General features: G+C 42.0%; 1 protein-coding gene across 1 annotated transcript in view; it reads right to left on the reverse strand.

Moving 5' to 3' along the window:
• EGFLAM (EGF like, fibronectin type III and laminin G domains) overlaps positions 1-18,367 on the reverse strand; it is a 147,773-nt gene that overhangs the window by 95,996 nt on the left and 33,410 nt on the right. Inside the window, exons 2-3 of the mRNA XM_037530083.2 lie at positions 3,190-3,296; positions 2,019-2,102 (exon numbers count right to left, since the gene is read on the reverse strand). Coding sequence (XP_037385980.1) covers positions 2,019-2,102; positions 3,190-3,296 — 191 coding nt within the window. The remainder of the gene's footprint in view (positions 1-2,018; positions 2,103-3,189; positions 3,297-18,367) is intronic.

Here is an 18,367-nt window from a genome sequence, read left to right on the forward strand (position 1 = left end):
ACCTTCTTTCTTCTCTGCCTTTCCAGAAACTATCCCTAATTCAGTTCTGAGTCTAGTTTTATCTTTTAACCATTTGTTCCTACACTAATCTTGTCCTCCTTAAAACTTCAGTCTATCTGTTGTCTGTTGATGAGATCTGGGCTTATGTTCTCTGATTGTTTCATCAGTGTCAATGTGGTTTTCTCAACAAGACTGAAAGCTGCCCAAGCAAAAGGACTATTTTCTTTTAGGCTGGACAAACAGTAGCCACAGGAAAGCTTGTTGAAATCAGCAAGGTGAGCAGTGCTATAATTGATCGCAAATTCCAATGCCCACATATAATGAACAGAGAGAATAAATCAATTATCAGGAATGACATTAACATAGCCAGGATTTCTTGATATTTTACCAAGGGATTTTACATAAATAATTGTATTTGCCAGTCATAACAGTACAATTATGATGCCCCTTTCATGGGACAAAGATGAAACTTAAACAGGCGAAGTAACTTTGACCAAAATCACCTACCTTGTAAGTGAAGAGAGGTGGTCTGGAGTGTGCCCGCCTCCCTCCAGGCCCACTGTTTGTACTTCAGTGGCCTTCCCAGGCAACCAGGCCAGGCTCTTGTGGTTGGACAGGATCTCAATTTCAGAAGCAATGTCCAGACTCCCGGACACCAGCACTGGTGACACCCCTGTCACTGCACTGTGTCTGCTCAGCCTGGACTCTGTTCTGGGCAAAGCAGTGAGTCACACTCACCACAGGACAATGGGCTGGGCATCTGGAGACACAGCCAGCCCCTTGGTGGGGCCCCCAGGCTTATCAGGAATTCTCTGTTGTTGAGGGGAGACAGATCTCAACTGTTTTCCTAGACAGAGTCAACTCAATCTTGCCCTTTTAGGAGACAGTGAACGCATGGATGATCCTGACAGTTCTGAGGTAAATGAAGACTGCTTCCGAAGCCAAAATGGAAAGAATGTCATGCAAAATGTAAGATGAAAATGTGCATCTCTTCTTCTAGAATCATGAAGGATTTTGTGAAAACAAACAGACCAGGGCCCAGATGTCAGTCTGTCCTAGGTTTATGGCCCACCCTGTTCCTTGCTAATATGTTATTTAGAGAAATTTACTTTATCTCTCTGAATCTCAGCATCCTTGTCAGTAAAATAAGGTCACAGGATAGTTGTGAAGATTAAATTAAAAAAAAAAAAAAAGAAAGAAAGCTTGAGGGATAGTGCCTGGCAGGTAACAGATGCTCACTCAGTGATGGCTACTTATCACAGATGCCAAGTAGGCTTCAAACTATGCACTGTGCTGGCAGACACTTATTAAACAGGAGTTACAAACATTACCACCACCAGCACCGCTGCCACCACCACAGCAGAATTCTGGGCACTGTTGCTAACTCCTGGTAGAGCAATTCAAAGGCTCTAGCCTGCAGGATAATTTTAGTAGAATGAGTAGGGAGGAGGAAAATGAAAGAAAAGAAACAGAACATGCCTAAGGCAGAAAAACTCACCCAGAAAGACCTTGACAGGAAACAGAAAAGAAATAAATGGAGAGCCAGCAATTGGTTTGTGGAAGGCCAGGGTGCTGGGCTTGAGCAGAAAAATAAGAAGTTGGACCATCTGAATATACATTTCAAGTTACATTATTTTTTACTGTTTTGTGTCTCCGGGCAATTGGGAAGAGATAAATGTGTCATATTTATTTATAAAGCTTTACTAAGATTAAAAAAAAATCAGGATTAAGCTTCCTGAAGAAAAGGTGACTGCTTCTGTGTGATAAATGGTGGGTTGAGGTCAGTGTGGGGGCCTGGCACTGGGCCGCTGCTTGTGGCCACCACCCTGGAGCTATAGGTGCGTGTGATGAGGTAATGCACAGGACAGACCTTCATAAATCTCAAAGGACTACACACACATTAGTGATTATGATACACATACAGCAACACACACCACATTAGAAATCCTTCCAAATATGGCCGAAATGCCAAGCACCTGTGTGCTTTTGAGGGGGGCTGCGAGCATGGCAATACTCACGGTGGCCAGGGCATCCTGGCTGAGCCGCACACTATGGGACTGCTCCTGCAGGGAGTTGTCTCCATTGACCTCAGAGTAAAAAACCTGAAAAAGAGGCAGGCACATGGGGTGAGAGCAGGGCCAGGACTGCTCCTTCCAGATCCAAGGCCCTTAGTTTTGATGGCACACACAACCTGTGTGGGTTCTGAGATGCTTGCCTCAGCACATACACACGAGTCCCATGGCAACATCAAACATACCTAGCAGCAGCCTGCAGAGGCCAGCAGGAAGATGTGTATGGTTGAGATGGGGTAGGGGAGACTGGACCCAGCTCCTATTATTTCTTCCCAAGCCATGTTCTCTAAGGTAATCTTTCATTTTCCCGCTTTTGATACAACCTAAGTCCAGAAATGCATTCCTCTTCTTTAAGAAGACAGCAGGACAAGGGCCATGATAAATGGCTTCTCTTCCTTGATAAAAGGAAGACAGTAAGGAGTGGTGAGTCTACAGTTTTATGGGGGAGAGGGAGGGGTTTGACAGCCCATCTAAAGGGGACAGCTCAGCTCCAGTGTACCTGGTGCCCCAAAGGAATGTGAAGCAGAAGGAGTGTGACCAGCTCTCTGGACAGTCCCAGTGATAACAGAATTCCAAATATTTGTCTGAAATCTCCTGAGTCCTAAAAGTTGACTCATTTTTTAAAACTGTTCAAAGCAAACATTTTGGTGAGCTGAAATCAGTCTGATTTGTAACCTCTGATAGGTAGGAATGCATTCTCTGTCTCCTCCTCCACTTTGTCCACCCCTTTAATTCAATTTTCATTTTAATTCAAATTTGACATATTTTGTGCTCATTGACAAAATTCCAAAGTGAATCCCCATTATCTCCCAGGTTTCTGCTTTAGTCTCCAAGTTTGACTGTTGGGCAACTGAATAACAGGACCCATGTCTTCTACTCAGTTTGTATTTCTCCATCCCTGAACAGAGTAAGGAATGGGCAGATCCTAATGGATTTTCAAGGCACAAGAAACACCCTTAAAAGGCAAACATTCCCGCTGGTGTTACAGAAAGAGAAGGGGTCAGTTATTTACATAGAAGAGCTGTTATAAGGGGGCATATAGGGAAGGAGCAAAGATGGGAAGGACACCAGTCACCCCAACATACCCACTACAGAATCCCCATGCCCAACTACTCACAGTGAACCCCAAGATGGGACTCCCCAGATGCCTGGGCATTTTCCACTGGATGCTAAAAGCTGTACAGTTCACTGCGTCCAGGGTGATGTCAAGAGGCCCCATCTTGCCTGCCCCAAAACAAAAGAGATTGTGTCAGAAGTTCCAAGCTTCCTGGAGCTCAGAGGGTGGGTGTGGTGTGGTAACACTCACTGAAGAAGTATGAACCTGTACCTCTGTGTTGTTATTGTGTTACCTCCAATAAAAGAAAGTCCATATAGCTCACCTTGAGTATATTTACACAAGATTTGAGATGATTCTGCAGCCCAAAATGCAGACATCTCCCCGCATGCCACGCCTGGGTCAGCTGACTTCACCAGGGCTCTGCTATCCCCTCCCAGCCCAGTGGGGGTAGGAAGAGGAGCCCAGTCTCTCCCTCAGTTAGGGGGAAATCAAATTCTAGCACATTCTTCTGTAACTTCTGATACCTCAGGGGCCAGCAAAGAGGTTCATGGTTGTGTAGACTAAACACTTCTAACTTGACTCTAGAAGGCTAGAATACAATAATGTAAGGTGATGATTTTTCTTTTTATTCTATAACATATCTGTTTCATAGATATGTTACATATTATATAGATATATAGGCAGATGTGTTTATATAGTTAGGATATTCTTATTGCATAGAAGTATAAAATAAGTTTAGGAAATTTCCTATATTTACTCTATACATACCTTATACCATAATTAATTTTGTGATTATAAATCATAAATTTGTTTCTAAAAACAACATATTGCCAAAATTTAGAAAATACAAACACAAGTTCCACTATTCAGAAATGAGTCCTGTGAACCATAAGTATACGATGCCCCCTTTGGTCACATGCAATTTTTTAAATGATACATTTATGTGTAGACATGTATATGTACACAAATATATACACATATGTACATTTTTATTTTAATTTCATGTTAATTATATATAATATACACATTCATAGTTTAAAATCTTATATTACCATATATATAGATTCACTGACCAAAATCATTTTTTTTAAAAGATTTATTTTCCATAAATAAATCTGGGTATAGTCAGAAGCGTGGGAGGGTGAGAGAATTCACCAGAGCCAGAGCAGGGAAAAGAACAAGCAGACTGACGAAGAAATACACTGCTGAGGGGAGCAGCGGGCGCGGCAGGAGAGGTCTGTCACACCATGTGGGACCTTTGCCGGTGGCCGGGGATTGAACCCGTGCTGCAGAGGCTGCGGGCAGCTTTGCAACCCAGTGCTCAACCGCTGCACCGCCGGGGGAGGTCCACCAAAATCATTTTTAATGACTGTCAGTTCTTTCACTTAGTGCCTGTGCCATAATTTACAGTGTTTTTCATTACACTATTTTTAGGTACTTCATTTAGTCCCAATTCCTTGGTATTTTAATTAATATTTCATCAAGACAGTTCTGAGACTAGTAAGTGGATAAGTTCAATAAACATTCCTTGAAATGAATGTTCTACAATTTGATTTTCTCCTCCTAACTAATATGACCTGGTGATGTTTATTTGCAGTGACTATGTAGAGTTCTCCACATGTCTGTCAGGTTCTTTGTATTGCATTCCTGTATGTACCAGACACATGTCTGATGGAGAGAGACAAGGGCCACAAACAAGTTAGCAGGACATAAAAATTGGGCTCCAGAGGGGCCTCCCTCGTGGTGCAAGGGGTTAAGCGCCAGCACTATGAAGCTATCCACAGCCACTGCAGCAAGAGTTCCATCCCCAGCCAGGGAGGTGACCCACACAGCGCAACAGACCTCTCCTGACTTGCCCACTGCTCCCCTCAGCAATGTATTTCAGTCAGTCTGCCTGTTCTGCTCCCCACTGTTTCTTTGGTAAATCCTCTTACCCCTGCATCTCTGACCTGCACCCCAGCTCTTGTATGCATAAATAAATGCATTTTTTTAAAAATTGAGCTCAAGGAGCATCCAGGGATGTACAGGGCACTTGGTGGCACACAGGAAGGACATTCCTGACTTCACATGACCAATAGTAGGACTAAGGCAAAGTGGGGGTGGGAAAAGTGTCCAAGCAGAGGAAGCCCTACACAATCCTCTCCCAGAGAGCAGAGGGGTGAGTCATAAAATAGAAGCCCTAGGGAGGCATGGTTGGGTCAATGTGGGTGGTAAAGGAGAGGAAGGGATGAGGCTGGCTCCAAGGATCCTGCCTGGGCAATACATGGGAGGGGGTGCCATCCACACATCTGGGAGTGCAATGTCAACTCTTATTGCCCATGAGGAGGTGGCGAGGTCATCGGCTGCTGGTGAACAAGAGGTTGCCAGGTCAGGCATTTCGGTCAAACACCAAAAGTATTCCAGCAGAATCAAAAAGTTAAAGATTGGAAACTAAATTATATGTTGATTGGAAAGAGTTGCATTTTTAAATGTAGATTTTTTTGAGGAAAAACCTTTACAAACTTGAAAGAGGTAATGAAAATAAAAGTGATGGATTCTACATCATAAAACTGGCATTATGCTCTTCAAAAACTATAAAAGAAAAGACACAAAACATCAGATCTAGAAGTAAATAATTGCAGAAAAATGACAGGCTAAGATCTTTATTACAAAATGTATCCATATTGATAAAAAATATATTCAGACCCTAATAAATACATATGGTGAGGCAACTCAAAAAAGATAAACTATAGTTGGTAAACGCATAGGGTGGAATATTCAAATTTGCCTGTTATCAAATAAATAATTTTTTTAAATTGGCATGTCCTTCTCACCTATTAAACTAGCCAACTGTTTAAGTGAAAGTAACTAATACTGACAAGAACACATGAATATGTTCCTCTTAAAAAATTACTTATGGCAGTACAAATGAGCTCAGGCATCTTGGAAGAGAATTTGGCAATGTCCAATAATATCCAGGCCATAAATACATATGTTCCTCTCCTTGGGCTCTCAGAAGTGTAATTACAATCTGTTGAAAGGAAAGAATCTCAGAAGAGGAAGTTGCTCTCATGAAGATATTCTTGATTGGATTATGTGTGGTACAGAAAAAAAAAAAACAAACAATCTAAATATTTAGAAAGAAAGAGTCAAATCAATTGTGGTACACCCCTGGGAGGACCATTAGACAAACATTACAAAAGAAAGTTCACTAAACACAGGATGGTATCTTGGTTTGAATCTGGAAAAGAAAAAGGGCATTAGTGTGAACAACCCAGTGAACTACAAGTAAAATTTGCATTTTAGTTGATAACATTATATTCCTACTGGTTAGTGCTAGCACTGGTGAATTTTTTAGATTTAACGAATGTCCTGTGGTCACATTATCATGTAAGTTGTGTATGTTATCTTGTACCATATAAAATGTTATCTATCATGAGGAGAAACTGGATGAAGAGTAGACAAAATTGGTTATCTTTGCAACTCCCTATAAATTTAACTGTATTTCAAAATCAAAAGTTTACTGTTGAATTTGTATATCACTCTGTAACAACAATTATGTGTCAAATAGAAAACATATCTGATTGCCACCCATACAACTATTACAGTCTATGGGATATCCACTTTAATATAACTTGAAGGCAAAAGGAAAAGGCTAATTATTACATGAATGTAGCTAAGATGAAAAAGGATTTTTCCCCTGTTTTCACTTATTTCTCAACTTAACAGAATATTATTTGGTTTTGCATAATTTTAAAATTATTTGTACAGCCAAAGACCAGACTTTACAAGGTGTGCATATGACCAGGTTCCCTTGTAACCAAAGGAAATCCACAGAATAACCGTTCATGAAGTTTACACCAGTCAGGTAAGGGCAGGCTGTTTGCAGTCTGTCACTCTACATTTAATGGTAAGGCTAAAAGTAGTCTACAATAAATGAGTCATTTATTAACTCTCAATAACCAAAGATAATACACCTACATCAAATTCAATCCTGTATGGGTCTCCCTGGTGGCACAAGGGGTTAAGTCTCAGCCCTATGACGCTATCTGCAGCCACTGCAGCACAAGTTCGATCCATAGCCAGGGAGCTACCCACATGGTGCAGCAGACCTCTCCTGTCTGGTCCGCTGCTCACCTCAGCAGTGTATTTCAATCTGCCTGTTCTGCTCCCCACTCTGTCTCTGGTGAATCCTCTCACCCCACACCTCTGGCCTATACCCCAGCTCTTATATGCATAAATAAATAGATCTTTTTTTAAAAAAATGCAATCCTGTATCACAAGTCAGCTATCACTGAAAAAGGAAGGCTCCCTCAGAGGAAGCTATTGTTGCATGGAATTGTCAATTGACAGTATCTCAAGTGCTATCAGGGGTACCTGGTATTATTAAGCACAGGGAGAGTCACCACCCCCTTTTCTCTCCCTACTTTGGTGGCTAGCCATAATCTAGAACAGGATTTTACAGAAAGATCTGCTCTCCATGCTCTGGATTCTCCAGGAAAATTCTGATTCTAAGAGATGTTTCACAGTGACGTCAGTTAGATTCCTTATCACAGCAGTAGAAGCTACGAAGTGTCGTCATAGGGCCTGCTGGATGGTCCAGGCCAGGATTCATATCTAGGGGAGGAGAGACAGGCCAGACCAGGATTCTGGATTCACTTCTTCGTGAGGATAAACTAGAGCTGGTGGGGAGGCCCAGTGCTCCCAGCAACCCACCTTCACATATACTCACTTGCCCTGCAGATGATTGATTGGAAAATATTTTACTCTTTCTCAACATAACTAAAGTTTATATAATGCTACATGGTTATTAATTTAATTTTTTAGATAGTTTTAAGTGAAACCAAATGAAAGAAATCTACTGTAAACCATCTATCTCATAAGGGATTAATATATAATATGAGGAACATATTAGATATTATCTGTATGAGGAATACATAAAACTCAATAGCAAAAAACAAACAAACATAAAGACCCCACACACAGTGAACTCAATTATAAAATGGGCAAAGGACTTAGTCTATTTTCCAAGGAGTCATATAAACCCTGCAGTACATGAAGTTTACACTAGTCAGGTCTATTATCACTAATAACCAGGGAAATGCAAATCAAACAATCACTTCACACCTGTTAGAATGGCTACTATCAAAAAGACAAGAGATGATCAAGGATAGTAAGGACATGGAGAAATGGAACCTCTATGCACTGTTGACGGGAGTACAACTTGGTGCAGCCTCTAGGAAAGACAGTATGAAAGTTCCTCAAAAATTTAAAAAAGAACTACCATGTAATTCAGCAATTTCACTTCTGGATATATTTCCAAAGAACATGAAATCATTATCTGGAAGAGATATCTGCACCCCTATGTTCCTTGCAGCATTATTTACAATTGTCAGGACATAAAAACAACCTAAATGCTGACTAACAGAACAGATCAATGGATGAGAAAATGTTATGTATAACACACACACGCACACACACACACAAGAAATATTACCCAGCAGTTAAAAAAGTAGAAAATCTTTCCTTTTGTGACAGCATAGATGAAACTTAAAGGCATTATTCTAAGTTTAAGTCACCCAAAGAATAATAAATGCTGTATGATTTCACTTATATGTAGAAACCAAAATAAACCAAACATAGAAATAGGAAATAGATTGGTGGAACTTCTTTTGAGGGGATAAGACAGGGGACGGTACATGGATGAAGGTGGCCAAAGGGTACAAACTTCCTGTTATTTAATGAATAATTGGAGGGTGGTCTATGCTGTATTATAAAAAGACCAGGTCTTTGAAAGTTTCTTAACACACAAACAGAACAGGAGACAATGGATGTGTTTACCAACATTATTGTAATCATTTTGCAATATATACAAACATCAAATCATCATGCTGTACATCTTTAACCTACATAATGTTATATGCCAACGATATCTCATTACAACTGGAAATTAATTAACTAATATGCGTTGGAGAAATGAAATACAGAAAAATCCACTCTTCATTCTTTTCTCCTTCCTACTTGAATATTTACTTTTTTAAAGAAAAAAGAGAGGGCCTCCCGGTGGTGCAGTGGGCTGAGCACAGCGCTGTGAAGCTGTCCGCAGCTTCTGCAGCGTGAGTTCAATTCCCGGCTGGCCAGGGAGCTAGCTACCCACACGGTGCAGCACACCTCCCCTGTCGTGCTCACTGCTCCCTTCAGCAGTGTTTTCAGTCGTCTGCCTGTTCTGCTCCCAGCTCTGTCTGGTGAATTCTTCTCACCCTCCCATGCCTCTGGCCTGTACCCCAGTTCTTGTATAAATAAATAAATCTTTAAAAAATTGTTTAAAAAATAAAGAAAAAAGAGAGCTTGGAGGAAAGAAATGCAGGCAAAAACCTTTGTAAATTTTAAAGCACTATTCAAATATTAGCTAGCTTTTAATCTTCCCCTCACTGCTGGCCTAGCAATCTTCCTGTCTTGGTTTTTAAATCTGTTTCCACTGTTCATCTGCATTTCAGCTTCCAAAGCTTCATTTCTACCACCTTGTAATTTTCCTTTTGATCTGCATTTTAGCCAATTTAGTGAGGTTTTCAAGGCACTGGTTGTAAATCTGATCACTCCACCATATTCCACCAGACACTTAACAATCTATCTCAAAACACCATGGGACAGAGGGAGAACACATTATTCCCACTTTACAAATGAAGAAACTGAGGTCTAGGAGGGTGCAGATTGCAGGTCTAGAGTATGTTGTAAAATTTCATCTCTGGGACAGATAGAAACACGCAATGAGTAACGAGGTAGAGATGTTGAGGTTTTCAGTGATTGTGCCCAAACTTCTCTTCTGTGCTCCCACTTCACTCTCTTCCTGGGCGTTCTCACCCTTATCAGTCACTACCACTCAGGCTGGTGGCTCCCCAATCTATTTCTCAAGCCAGCCCTCCCTTTGGAACAGCAGCCCATGTGCTCAACTGCTGAGCGGGGGCAGAGGTCGTGTGAGCTTCTCAAACCCATAAGGCAAAACTCAATTCATCACCTTTCTCTTCAACCTGGGCTGCTTTAGAAATCCTTGTCCTGGTGAATAGCAGCACCATACACCCCAATATTCAGAAACCTGGAAGTCACCCTCTGTATCAAATTGGTCACATGGTATCCACTCCCTTCTATTCATACAATCCTCAAAATCCTTCTCACCCAATGCCTCGAGCAATTGTCCAGAGCTGTGCATGCAGTGGAGACTTCCCTTGTCAAGACTTCCCTGACAGTTTCTCTGGACTTTCTTAAGGAATCCAGTTTCCTGCCCCACAATTTCCACAATCTGCACCCTCCTCCAGAGAATGTGTGTTAATAAATGAAGCTTTTTTTTTCTGTAAAGCAGCTGAATGCAGATGAAGACTGGATCCATAGGATTGGAAACTTGTGTGCAGGGGGTAGATGAAAGCCATGTGGTTGGAAGGAAGTACCAGATGCCCTGGCTTACGTCACATTCGCATTGCAAGCACAGCATTTTTCTCTCTGTGTGTTTGCTGGAATAGTCTTTGAGGGTAGGGCAGGTCTCCAGCTGGGGGCCATCTGAGGCTGTATTTGTAGAGTAATCACATTGTTTGTATAGAGATTGTAGGATTGTTGGGGGCAGGCTCAAAGCAGGAGTAAGTCACCCTCTGGCACCACCCCTGGGCTGAGAGAGCTTCCCTAGAGGGAAGAGTGGTAAGAAACCAGCAGGAAAGCGCACACAAGGCTGGATATCCTCAGACAAGAAGACATGGGAGGCCATGGCCCTAACTGGAGTGAGCCAATCGAAGCAATTCTCTAAATCTCTTCCAGCCACTGGAATGCTAGATAAGAGTGAAATTCAAGACTTTCCTTACATCTTTACACCCCCTGAGTCATCAGAAGAAATTTCAGTGTTTGAACAGGGTAAGTCAAGCCCAAACTACAGGCTCCAAAATCTCTTATTAAAGCCAAAGAGTCAGATAATGGTAATCACACTGAGGTCTGCTAAAATTTTACCTATTGTGGCATAAAAGTATACTAGTGCTTCCTCAATATTTAAAAATACAAAGTGGTAGGTCACTTACACGTGGACTCAATAAGACGGAAGCAGTTAAATGCAAAAATACTTATTTTTAATCCACAATGTTATAATGACAGAAAATAAATCACACAATAGAAAACTAGTTTTGAAGAACTGTTACAATACAGATACAATATATCCTAAGTCGTGTTCTTGTAAGTTAAAAGCTAAAAGCAAGACTTCTTAGAGATAAATAAAAAGTGTATTTCTTTGCCTTGAGGGAGCTGTAGTCTGGGGCTTTTTGCTTTGGAGGACTTTCAAATCTGTATTAGGTTTTTGCATTAGAAACTTCTGAATAATTAGGTCAATTTCTTATGGTAATTTTATTTCATAAAAATACTTCAACTTCCTGAGCAAAATTCATCTCTGATTCAATTAGTTTTGTAATCCAATTCATAAAAACACTTCAAAATGCAAACAAAAATATCATCTGTGACAGAAATACATTTCTAGCTTTTCAGTTATTTGATTTTCACAAAATGAACCAAGTTATATTCACCGATGCGATGGAAAGCACCCAGACTTAACTAAAAATAATCAGGAAATTCTCAATAAGAAAGAAACCTCATTTCCATCTTTCTGAAGTTTGCTCCAACTATTATTACTAAAGCAGCACTGTGAATGTGTAAACACAAGTCTGCTCCTCCAGCCACTTCCAAGGCACTGCCTGCAAGGCAGTGGTCAAAATGTGGGTTTAGGACACACAACTGTGCTTGTTCTAGCTACCCAGGGATTCAAGAAATTCTCAAGACACTGAGGAGCAGCAAGAAGTGTTTTCTAGAGCCTTGCCATCTTCTCTGTGGGGAGCTTACCAGTCACATTGTGACCTTACTTCCCTTGAGATCTACCACTCTAGCACGTAACTCCAGAATGTGGTCCACCATTCCAGAGAGTCATTCCAGAATATAATCCCTGATTCCAGAGTAGAATCCCAGAATGTAATCAACCATGCTAGAGTGTGACTCCAGAATATCACACTACTCTAGAGAATAACCCCAGAATATGATCCACTAGTCCAGAGCGTAATCTAGAGAGTAATTCACCATTCAAGAATATAATCTACCAATCCAGAGCACCTCAAGTTTCTCATTTGCTAACCAATGAGCTAGATTGATAGTCTCTAGATGGCCCTCCTACTCTAAGGTGCTAGCACTCCCCTAAACACAGCATGGGAGTGACTGAGGAAAACTGAAGGCAGAAGGAAGGGTCAGCCAGAGTAGGTACTCCCATGAGGTACTCCCTGAGTCCTGGCAAACCTGGGCACTGTTTAGAAGGCCCAATTTGGATCTTGCTCAGATCATATCACTTACTGCGGCTGGACTGTGACATCCTAGGGCAAGAGGATGTCCCTGCTGAGAACCTAGACACCGACACTTCTAGACCACTCCCTGAGTAACCAAGACTCCGATTCCTCATCCAGCTCGTCCTGAGCCTGTTTCCTGGTCCTTGGTGACACTTTGTCCCCCTGTTCTGTCATTCTCAGGGCAACTGTGTTGCTGTTTGCTAGCCCAAGTGGTAGGTGGGCAGAGCTAGGGTTGTAGATAAGGTGTCCACTCCAGGCTCCCTGCAGGGAGAGGCAGAGCAAGGGGTATGGCTCAGGGGCTGGTCTTTCCTTGTTGTCTCTTTTCAAAGTCAAAATTTAAGGAGTCTGAGAAACCTAAATTAGAACCTGATCTGCCAGGTCTGTATCAAAGTATATTTGTCAGAGTACAAGAAGAGAAAATGATGGATCTAATAGTTTGTTAGCTTATTGAATGAATTGTCAGTTTCTATACAAGTGTATGTGGATGTCCATTTGAACTCCTGGGCTTCGTGCACTCATCTTGCTGCTTCATAAACTGGGTTCAGCCGGATTGTGACTTCCTGCAGAGGGAAATCTGCTGTTGCCATACACACCTACACAGGCACATGCATGCACACAGGTGCCAATGCATGTACGTGTGCACCCACACATATGGCATATGCATATGGCATGCAATGTGCATACTCCCTGTTCCCATCTACTGAAAGGAGAAATAATTTAACAATGATTCATCATTTCAATGGTTAAATGTTAAACTCACTTAACAACTGGGGGAGGGCAAAAAAGCATGAACTATAAAACTGGACAAAAATCTCTCAACAAGAATACAGTGTGGATGTTTCTAAATCAGAAAGGAATTTCAAATTCCTCTAATCCAGTGGTTCTCAAACATCAGGATTACATGGAAGTGATTGTCGTAACAGATAGCTGGCCCTACAGGAGTTTTAGTCAGGAAGTCAGGGAAAGTGTCTGAGAACTTGCATTTCTGCAAATTCTCAGGAGAGGCTAATGCTGCTGGATCCTAAACCATAGTTTGAGAATCTCTGGTTTGGTCTAACCTCTTGTTTTAATGATGAGGAAATTAAAATTTAGAGATGTAAGCTTCAGGAGGGCAGGGACATTGGTATGGGCTTACATAGTGTCCAGGAGACAAGAGGCCTCCCATAAATATTTACTGCCTGATTAATAAAACAACTGACTCAATAAATCCCTATATTCCTCTGGCACTACTGTCATAGTTTACATCAGCCTCCTACATTCCTGTCTTAATGTTCCCAAGTTAGCCATGAACCAAAATTTGCTCTGCCAGGTGCCTAAAGACCACCGTGAGTGTAAAAGTCTTTACCACTAGACCTCTGTCTTAGCTGGAACCAGAGGTCATTTGCTCCAGGCCAGAGAGTTGACTCAGGGTCCAGCATTATCATTCTGAGGTTCTAGAAAGAATATCTTATTCCAGAGACCCCTCAGTGTCAAGGGTCTGCTGCAGGAAACAGGGCTACCTCTCCGAAGAAGGCATGAGATGGACCCTGGGAAAAGAACCACAATGATATTAATCCCTGTGTCTCTTCATCCTGCGTCTGAAACCACAACCATGTAGGAGCACTTGGAAGGGAAAGAGATTACAATGTCCACCACCAGCCTTCTGGAAAATTCTCCCAATGACCTCAGGGAATATTGGCCCATTCTTACAGAAGGCAGCCCTCCCTATAATTCCTCTGGCTCACTGCTAGATGAATGCCCTCTCTAGGTTATTGTTTCCTGATGAGGAAGAGAGAATCACCATTAGAACCCTACAGAGATCATTGCTGCGGGCAAAATCCATGGCTGGATGCAAACCGCAGTTTGGAAAGCTTGAGAAACAGAGTATTTGCACAGCCTTTAAACATCTCACCAAAATTGTTTACGTGGGGGTTTTAACATGAGTCTACAAATTCTGTGATATTCCTCCCTCCAGGAAGTGAAGCCTAACTCCCCTCTCCTTTAGTGTGGGCTGGATTTCATAATTTACTTCTACTGGATTATGAGAAGGAAGGAATGACAGCTTTCCAGGAGATTAACCTGGCAGGTGCCTCTGTAACTAAGAGGTCAAAGTTAACATCACCCATGAGAAGTCATACTGATATGATATGATATGATATGATATGATATGATATGATATGATATGATATGATTACATGAAAAAGATACTTCACCTCTCCGGTAAGCCTACCCAAAATGCACAAGCACAATCTAACCATGAGAAAATATTACACAAACCCAGATCTGATGATGTTCTCGACATAACTGACCAATAGCCTCCAAAAGTGTCAGTGAATAAAGCTTATTCATTAGTTGATAGCACTGTGTCAATGTGAACATCTTGGTCAGGAGCAACAGACTCCCGACAATGCAGGGTATTGAAATTAAGGGAAGCTGTGTAAAGGAAGCAGGGAATCTAAACTATTGCCACAACTTTACATGAAACTAAAATTTACCCCAAAATAAAACCATTTAACAAAAAATGTGGATCCGTCCTTTATTCATCATAAACCCAGCAGGTGACCCTCTTCCCACAGACAGACAGGGGTCCTTTTTCCAGGTAAGAAGGGAATGGAGCTATGCCTAGCCCTGAAAATCAAGTGCAGAGAGCTGGTTACCGTGCCTGACTGCCCCTGCAGTGACTGCCCCACCACAGTGAGGTAGCTTTCGCTTGCTCTCAGATTTTCAGGAGCTGGCTTCTCTCTTGCTCCTCCTCCCAATACCAGCCCCAGTGCCATATTGCCATATGTGAGGGTGTGTGAGCATATGTGTGAGGGTGTCCAGTCTACATTTGTCTTGGGAAGTGGCTTCCCCCTCCCCAATGTGCTGGACCAAAACAGCCTGGGCAGATTTCATGATGGCGGCAAGAAGCACGGTGCCACACTTTCACCTGTGGTTCCTTCCTGGTAAAGCCACTAGGTTAGTAAAAGATGATGTTGACTGAGATATAAAATGCATGAACTTGTTCATAATCACAAAAGTTTTAATTTCCCATTTTTCCAGGACTCTTAATTGTTATTTGAAAATAAAAATGAAAGTAAGCACTGCCCTTTTCCCAAATGCTGGAAACTTTAGACAAAAGGTTCATCACGCTGAGCCTCCCCTGGTGGCTCAGGTGGTTGAGCGCAGCGCTGTGAAGCTGTCCACAGCCTCTGCAGCGAAGGTTCGATTCCGGCCGGCCAGCCCGGTGAGGGCCCCACATGGTGCAGCAGATCTCTCCTGTCCTGCCCGCTGCTCCCTTCAGAAGTGTATTTTGGTTGTCTGCCTGTTCTGCACCCTGTTCTGTCTCTGGTGAATCCTCTCACCCTCCAGCACATCTGGCCTGTACCCAGGTTCTTGTATAAATAAATAAATAAAATATTTAAAAAAAACAAGGTTAATCATGTTGCATACACATTTGCTAAGGATGACAGTAGTTATCATTTACTGACTACTATCTCTAAGCTTGGCATACCACAATATTTCACAAAAAGCATCCCTTCCACCACCCCCAATACATTTGGGCAAATAGAAAAAAGATACCCCCTTCTGACAGTCACAGACCCCCAAGTCAGATATAAGACTTGGAGTGAGGATGGAATTTCTCTCCTGGGTGGTGTCCTCAACCACCAATAAGGTGATAAGGTGACCACTAGCTGGATTCCAGATCTCTGCAACTCTTGCCTGTACACAATTGGTCCAACATTACGTAAGTTATACTTTTTTAATACTTTCAATAGGTTAGGTGTCATTATATTCCTTTTACAAACATGGTAATATTTATGGACATATTCAATATCACAGAAAGTGGAATAGCCAGGATTTGAACCAAGGCCTCTCTGACCCCAAAATGGATGTTTATAATTACTTCCAGGATCATGAGATTTTATAACCGCTGGAATGCTGACAGGAGCAAATAGTAATATTGCTGGCACATATCATATCAACTGCAATTCTCCTTACTCTGCCTTTGACCAAAGCAGCAAATCTTGCCTTTTTCTCCACCCTTTTTAGTAGCATCTTAAAAAGTAACATCACAAAATGGGAAATTTTATTTCTCCATATTTGAGGTTAGGAGGAAAACTGATCTGGCAAGAATATTCCCCAGATGAGAAATAGTGGGGGTGGCTGAATTGGAACTCATAATGCTAAGAGGTTCAGGGGATAGCGAAGGTCAAGCTGTGGGAATGTAGGGTTTGGGAGGCAGCAGGATGTAATAGAATTGAGCCTGCAAGATGGAGGGGATGCCAAATCTTCAGTAAAAACTGCCCTCATAAAAATGTGAAATTGAGAAATAATAACAAAAATGTATTGACCACTTATTAAACAATTCTAGATGCTTTGAGTATAGTGATTCACCAGTCCTTACAACTCTGTGCAGTAGGCACTACTCTTGTCCTATTTTAGGAATGAAGGATCTGGAAACATAGTAGAGACTCTCCCAAGGTCATGGGGACAGACCATGAACCAAGGATAACTCCAGAGCCATGCGGAATTACGCATGGCCCTTGATACCAAATTTAACCAACCATTCAAGTAATAGGGGATCCCCAAAGACATCTGGGCTATACTACCTGCTTTAAGGGACCAGATTCTGTGCTTAAACACATTGTACACATTTTTTCATCTAGTCTTCATAGGAAGCCCATTTTATAGATGAGAAAATGGAGGCTGAGGGAGATAAAATAACTTGTCCCAATCACACATCTCACAAGTGGCACATAAGAGCTCAGATCAATGAGAAGTAGAAACAAGGTTTTTCAATCACTAGGTCTCAGACACAGTCCTTCCTCTCATTGCCAGGGGTGCCAATATCCTTCTCCCCCTCTAGTGCTCCTAGTTTCAGATCATCTAGCCAGATCTGTTCAGTTAAGAGCAATAAGGTCTTATGGTTGATTCAGAGCATCTCACACAAAAACTTTGGAAAAATTAATGTCACTTAATACATATTTGTGGAATGAATGAAGGAACGTCCAGTATGGCACTGTGGCCTGTGAAGGGACAGACCCTCCATAGTCATGCCTCTCAGGACTTACGATCTCAGCAAGGAGGAGAGGTAAACATAACTCAAACAGCAAAATAAAAAGTTGTCTGTTGTGCAGCCAATCATGCCATAAGTGGTAGGGGGGCACCACAGCAGCTGGAATCATAAAGGACCAGAAGATCTAAGTTAGAAAATCAAAACCCCTAAAGGAGCTTCTCAAAGTCACCTTAAAGAGATGAGGTGGTGATGTTACAGGGCAAGCCCGATATAAAATGGGTTGCTTGACTGTGGGTCCTTACCCACACGCTTAAAAGGGACTGACACTGCAGGCACACACAAAAGGTTAACAAAAGGTTTATTTACAAGGGAAAGGGAAATGAGGAAATGTACAACTCAGGGAGAAAAGAGGGAGGGAAATTCTTAAATGGGTCCTACCCGTTCCAACAACCTGGAATCCCAAATGAACTGCCCATACCAAACAGTGCCTGGCCAAGAGCACCAGCCAAGAAGAGAGAGACCCCACTAACATGGCTGGTTATAAACACAAACCAGAGAAAAATGGCTGCTTAACTCTACACTTAGGTCCTCGCAATCTCTCTTTGGGGATCATGGGATTTGTAGTTCCCAGTGTCTTGGTGGAGTGCGGGTGGCATCCACAAAGCCTGTATGGAATTTGCTCAGGACATCCTTTCCCCCTAACAGTGAGACTTGAATAAAGTGCAAGGCTAACAGTTATGCTGTATGCATGCCCATGGTGTCCCGGCGGGCATCTACTTAGGGAACACTCATGTTATGCCAACTGTTAAGTAGTTTGATTCACCTTCTGCAGTCAGTCAGGATAGCCTCGGTCATGCCACTAGCCATTAGCATGACCCGGAAATTAGAGAGGCCTACAGCAACAAGGACTTATCATTCCTTCTAC

This window comes from Talpa occidentalis, unplaced genomic scaffold, assembly GCF_014898055.3.
Source record: "Talpa occidentalis isolate TD23 unplaced genomic scaffold, MPIMG_talOcc4v2.1 talOcc4.6, whole genome shotgun sequence".
NCBI lineage: Eukaryota > Metazoa > Chordata > Mammalia > Eulipotyphla > Talpidae > Talpa > Talpa occidentalis.